Source organism: Pristiophorus japonicus, chromosome 32 (genome assembly GCF_044704955.1).
Source record: "Pristiophorus japonicus isolate sPriJap1 chromosome 32, sPriJap1.hap1, whole genome shotgun sequence".
NCBI lineage: Eukaryota > Metazoa > Chordata > Chondrichthyes > Pristiophoridae > Pristiophorus > Pristiophorus japonicus.
Genome location: NC_092008.1, coordinates 6,939,209 through 6,945,821, shown reverse-complemented (window position 1 = coordinate 6,945,821; position 6,613 = coordinate 6,939,209). Strand labels below are relative to the sequence as shown.

At 43.8% G+C, this 6,613-nt stretch overlaps 1 protein-coding gene across 1 annotated transcript; it reads left to right on the top strand.

Moving 5' to 3' along the window:
* The first annotated feature begins 3,741 nt into the window (after positions 1–3,741).
* On the top strand, positions 3,742–4,623 carry LOC139240546 (probable G-protein coupled receptor 139). Its single transcript, XM_070869091.1, has one exon. The coding sequence runs from the start codon at positions 3,742–3,744 to the stop codon at positions 4,621–4,623; it is 882 nt and encodes a 293-aa protein (XP_070725192.1).
* The last annotated feature ends 1,990 nt before the right edge of the window (positions 4,624–6,613 follow it).

The following is a 6,613-nucleotide window of genomic DNA, read 5'->3' as shown; positions in this document are numbered from 1 at the left end:
TGAGATCCCCTCTCATCCTTCTAAACTCGAGTGAATAATGGCCCAGTTGATCCTGTCTCTCCTCATATGACAGTCGAGTCCTCCCTGGAATCAGTCTGTTGAACCTTCGCTGCACTCCCTGACATTAGGAGAGCAAAATTGAACACAATATTTAGATGAGGCCACACCAAGGCCCTGTACAAAGGCAGTAAGAACTCCCTGCTCCTTTACTCAAATCCTCTAGCTATGAAGCCCAACATATAATTTGCCTTCTTCACCGCCTGCTGTACCTGCATGCCAACTTTCAGGGACTGATGAACCATGACACCCAGGGCTCATTGAACTTCCCCTTTTCCTAATCTGCTGCCATTCAGATAATATTCTGCCTTCCTGTTTTTGCCCCCAAAATGTAAAGCCTCACAGTTATCCACATTATACTGCATCTGCCACGCATTTGCCCACTCACCTAACCAGTACCAGTCACCCTGCAGCCTCCTAGCATCCTCCTCACAGCTCACCCTGCCACCCAGCTTAGTGTCATCTGCAAACGTGGAGATATAACACTCAATTCCTTCATCTAAATCGTTAATGTATATTGTAAAGAGCTGGGGTCCCAGCACTGAGCCCTGCGGCACTCCACTAGTCACTGCCTGCCATTCTGAAAAGGACGCATTTATCCCGACTCTCTGCTTCCTGTCTGCCAACCAGTTCTCTATCCACATCAGTACATTACCCCCAATACCATGCGCTTTGATTTTGCACACCAATCTCTTGTGCGGGACCTTGTCAAAAGCCTGTTGAAACTCCAAATACACCACATCCACTGGTTCTCGCTTGTCCACTCTACTAGTTACATTCTCAGAAAATTCCAGAAGATTCGTCAAGCATGATTTCCCTTTCATAAATCCATGGTGACTTGGTCCGATCCTGTCACTGCTTTCCAAATTAGTTGCTATTTCATCCTTAATGATTGATTCCAACATTTCCCCCACTAATGACGTCAGGCTAACTGGTCTATAATTACCTATTTTCTCTCTCCCTCCGTTTTTAAAAAGTGGTGTTATATTAGCAACCCTCCAGTACATCTGTTGAGGTCACAACATCCAGAAACTAAATGAACCCACATATTCTCTCTGGCTGTGGGGCTGATAATGCTCTGTGATTCCCCAATGTGAGTGGTCTGAGTGCAGTGAATCGACAATATCTTTTCTCAATGTGATAGGGTCAGATAGAGATCGGAATCTTTTGTTAATTTCCAACACAAGCAATCTCACTGGATGCATCTCTTATAGTCTGCGTCTGTGGACCGCATTCTATTCGATTGGACAGATGTGTCCATGGGTTTCCAGAATCCATCACCGTGCACTGGGAAGAGTGAATTATACTAAGTGAGGGAAACCAGTCGTGGCAGAAAGCTCAGAAACACACCGTGAATGTTCAACAATGTCCATCTTGATCCAGGACCACTGATGTCCCCCTTTGTACAATCTCTTTCCCAGCATAAGTCAGTGTTCTGGGAGGTTAGGATGGGATTACAAATTCATTCGTGATTGAATGTGTCTCCAGTTATAGATCAATAGATTGATTTCCGATCGTATCTGTGAACAAGGAATCTCCCACCGCGTGTCCATCAAGCACAGTTCAGGAGAATTTCTCAATGAGACCTCATCTGACTCTGCCCCATCTCTTGCTCTGCTTCCGTGCAACTGATTCTTGTTGATTGTCACTGGAGAACAATGAGCGGCGAGTTCACTTTATTGATGCAAATGCAACGCGTCAATTGGAGTCCCATCAAATCTCAACCACAGATACAGAACTCTGGTTTAGCGCTGATGTAGTTGGGTTCAGATATTTAATTAAATCTCAACCACCGTTATAGAACTCCGGGTAAACAAATCATCTGATTGGATGCAGAGATTTTAACACACCACACGGTGGTTAATTTAATCTTTGTTATATTAAACACAATCAGAAAAAATGTCTAATCACACAGCAGCGGACAGTTTGATCTGCGCGATTTTGTAAATCGGACAATTAGAATTAGCCGCCGGTTATACACCACCACCCATTGCCTTCACATTAATGCGGGATGTATAACACTGGATTGGTTCCACTTTGCCCATTTTACACCAGGACAGATAGATTTTAACAGACCGAGCATCTGTGGAGAGAAGGAAACGCCACGTGCGTGCCATCCTCAAAACAGGGTTGGTCGTCGTACAAGACCATTTATTGTCTAGATTATTTGAAACCATTTGGAGGATCGGTGAGTTCAATGTCATCTAAAATGTTATTTAATAACGTGTTATTTTCACGGGATGTCAAATGTTAGATTTAAATGCATGTGGAAGCATTGTTCTGATTTATCAGTTGCTTTCACGCCAGATTAATATGTTAAATATTTTTCCCTTCCTAACCTCAAACAACAGCTCCTTTTTGTGCCCTGATACCGCGTAGGAATACCCTAAGCATTCGAGTCGGAGGGAATCACAGCCCAATTTTCACACAATATCCAAACTCGCTTTGCTCCCGTATTTTGTTCATGCTCTTCCAGGGTCTACCTCAAGGGTGAATGACTCACTGTCCCCTGGTTACTGACTGAATCTCCCCGGTCACTGACTCACTCTGCCCTGGTAACTGACTCACTCTCCCCCGGTCACTGACTCACTCTCCCCCAGTCACTGACTCATTCTCCCCGGTCACTGACTCACTCTCCCTGGTGACTGACTCACTCTCCCCAGGTCACTGACTCACTCTCCACTGGTTACTGATGTATTTTCCCTGGTTACTGATGTATTTTTCCTGGTTACTGATTCACTCTCCCCTGGTTACTGACTCACTCTCCCTGGTTACTGACTCACTCACCCCGGTCACTGACTCACTCTCCCCTGGTTACTGACTCACTCTCCCCCAGTCACTGACTCACTCTCCCCCGGTCACTGACTCAATCTCCCCCAGTCACTGACTCACTCTCCCCCGGTCACTGACTCACTCTCCCCTGGTTATTGACTCACTTTCCCTGGTTACTGACTCACTCTCCCCTAGTTACTGACTCACTTTCCTTGGTTACTGATTCACTCTCCCATGGTTACTGACTCACTCTCCCTGGTTACTGACTCACTCTCCCCTGGTCACTGACTCACTCTCCCTGGTTACTGACTCACTCTCCCTGGTTACTGATTCACTCACCACTGGTCACTGATTCACTCTCCCCGTTCACTGAATTACTCTCCCCTGGTCACTGACTCACTCACCCCGGTCACTGACTCACCCTCCCTGGTCACTGACTCACTCTCCCCCAGTTACTGACTCACTCTCCCCGTCACTGACTAACGCTCGCCCGGTCACTGATTCATTCCCAAATTTCCCAAACTAACTCCTGATTGGGTGCAGACTGGGAATACAATCCCAGAAGGTCGATGGTTCCAGGGTTCCTGCAGCAGCAGGCAATGAATCAACAAACCTGGAGATGAGGGCTAATACCACTTCAATATTAATCCTCTGATTAGATGGCACATTACTCTTGCAAAATTAAATCCCATTCCCCGGTTCAGTCTACCATTCATTGCAGATTAGTGAGGTGTACAATGCATTGTACACCCTGTCTCCATCTGAAAGTCCTTTCTCAGGAACATTATTAAATTCCATCACTCTAACAAATGTAGAAATTTTACCCCAACCCCATCAACCCGATGAATTCACTTTCAACCTGCTGTGTTAATTTCCTGTTGATTTCCATTCCTCACAGCTAATTTAGTGACGATGGTGATCCTGTCTCGTGGAATGTGCGGTCTCTCCAAATGCGTCACACGCTACTTGGTGGCCATGGCAGCGGCAGATCTGCTGGTCGTTATCACCGACCTGATATTGAGGCAGATTCCAATTGCTCATCATCTGTATTTTGTGCAGCGAATCCCCCTGTGTAATATCCACGCCGTCCTGCTTTATGCAGCCACAGACTGTTCTGTCTGGTTCACCGTCACTTTCACATTTGATCGATTCGTGGCAATTTGTTGCCAGAAGCTGAAAACTAAATATTGCACTGAGAAAACCGCGGCTATGGTTCTTGTAACAGTGACTTTGCTAAGTTTTTTAAAGAGCATTTTCTGGTACTTTATGTATGTACCTTGGTACACGTTGAGCAATACACACTGGTTCTGTTACGTAAGTGCTCTTGTCATGGTTTCAGATTTGTGGGCAACACTCGAGCTTCTTCATTATATTCTAAACCCGTGCATCCCATTTGTTCTGATCCTGCTACTCAATGCTTTAACTATCAGACACATTTTAGTGGCCAGCAGAGCTCGCAGGAGACTCCGGGATCACAGCAGCGAGGGGATTCCCAGTGACATAGAGATGGAGAGACGCATGAAATCCATCATTTTACTGCTCGTTATCTCGTGGAATTTCATAATGTTATGGGCTGTGTTTTTGTTCTTTTCTATTTGGAACCGGATTTTGCATTTAGGTTATGATATTATACATGTATCTTACTACATAAAAGAAATAGGATTCATGCTCCAGCTCCTGAGTTGCTGCACAAACACTTATATTTATGCTATGACACAGAGTAAGTTCAGAGAGCAGTTGAAGAATGTGGTAAAATGTCCGTTTTTCTTCATTGTTAAAATCATTAAAAGATGAGTAGACGTTCCAGCAGTACAACTGAATTCTAGTTCATGTTCTCAACGACCCGATCTACATGATGCAGCGAAAGATGTGAAGAACGAGAAGTCCATAGCGGGTATCCATGATTTCTCATGCAGAAAGCAAAGTAAATTCAATATAGATGGTATCGCGGCAGATTTGTTTAAGGAAACATGGCTTGATGTGGGGACGTCGTGGTTTAATGCAATCACATATTATATAGACGTATTTTGCACTGGTTGGCATTATAGTATCAAATTACGAGGACATAATTAACCTAATAAAATATACAGCTCACCGGATCATTTCAGTTCTTTCGATCTAGATGACATGAACAGTCAAAACGATAAGCTAAGGATACCCGCTGAAACATTTCATAGACTAACATAGCACATAACATATAATTCGCCCCATCACGCATTCACCAGCTCAATGAAAGAGCTATACAATTAATCCCAGTCAGTTGCTTTTCCCACATAGTTAGTGTTACATCGGGTTCCTCCAGCCTTCCAGTCAGGTCATTCACGATAATAATTCGTTTTGTTAAAAAACTTCACATTTCCCCACTAGATTTCTTGTCAGTTATCTTAAATCCGTGTGCTCTGGTTTCTGACCCTCCATCCAATGGAAACAATTTCCGTCTATCTAGTCCAGCAAAACCTTTCATGGTTCAATCTCACAAACCTTTTGCACCTGTGAAGTAACACGTCTCCATCTTCCTACAGCTCCTTTGAAATTGCACCACTTAATGTACTTTGCTCCTGCTGACTTTGACCACTAATATGCTTCAGTACACAATTATCTGCATTAAATTTCAACAGCGAAGCTTCCGCCCATTTCACTGGCCTGCCTATGTCGCCCTGATGTCTGATAGTTTCCTCTCTATTTGCTACATTCGTAAATTTGTGATATTTGCAAACTTTGACATAATGCACTGTGTACTGAAGTCCAGGACATTAATATGTATCATAAAGGAGAAGTGGTCCCAACACCGCCACCTGTCGGACACTACCGGATACATCTCTCCAGTCTGAATAATAACGTTCCCGACAACACTCTGCTTTCCGTCTCTCAGCCAATTTCGTAGCTATGCAACCAATGTCCCTTAAATACAATAGGCTTCAATTTTGCCAGCAAATCTACTATGCGGCACTTCATCAAATGTCTTTTGAAAGTTCCTCAAAGAAATTAATCAAGTTAATCAAGCACGATTTGCCACTGGCCACTTAGAATAACATGAGCAGTTAAGACCACAAGCTTACATAAGAACATAAGAAGATAAGAGCATAAGAAATAAGAGCAGGAGTAGGCCATACAGCACTTCGAGCCTGCTCACCATTCAATATGATCATGGCTGCATTGATCATGGACTCAGCTCCACTACCCCACCCGCTCCCCGTAACCCCTTATTCCCTTATCGTATAAGAAACTGTCTATATCTGTTTTAAATTTATTCAACATCAGATGAGTCCCTTGCATGTGAATAAATTTGGGTACCACTCTCATGGACATGGCAAGTAAATGTTGTATCAATTATTTAAGAATGAAAGTGTATTAATCAGACATCTCAGTCCTCAAGTTTGAGTTAAGTGGGAGTATAATTGGCTATCCCATAGATTCAACATAATTGGCGACCGTGTCAACACTACGACTAATAAAGACTTTTAATGTCTGATTTGGTGACAGGACTGCCCAACTCTAGTCAAATAGACGTGTATAGTGCAGATTCGGCAATATGGAGATTCTGGGCGAATATAGTGATGCACGTTTGATGTAATATGGTGGCCTAACAATGCGGGTTAGTAATCGCACCGGAAATACAGATCCATGAGTGAGTTAGCCCAGATCCGGAGGACGGGGAGTACCAAGGTTCCAGTATTACAAGGGATGTTTTTCATGGTTGTGGTTCTATCCAACTCCCATAAGCATCTGAGAAAGGAGTGTGACAGATTGGAGGCAGTAAATGGGTGAACATTTGAGTAAGAGT

What these genes read in the sequence shown, in the direction of transcription:
- LOC139240546 (XM_070869091.1), top strand. Translation starts at nt 3,742, where the DNA reads ATGGTGATCCTGTCTCGTGGAATGTGCGGTCTCTCCAAATGCGTCACA.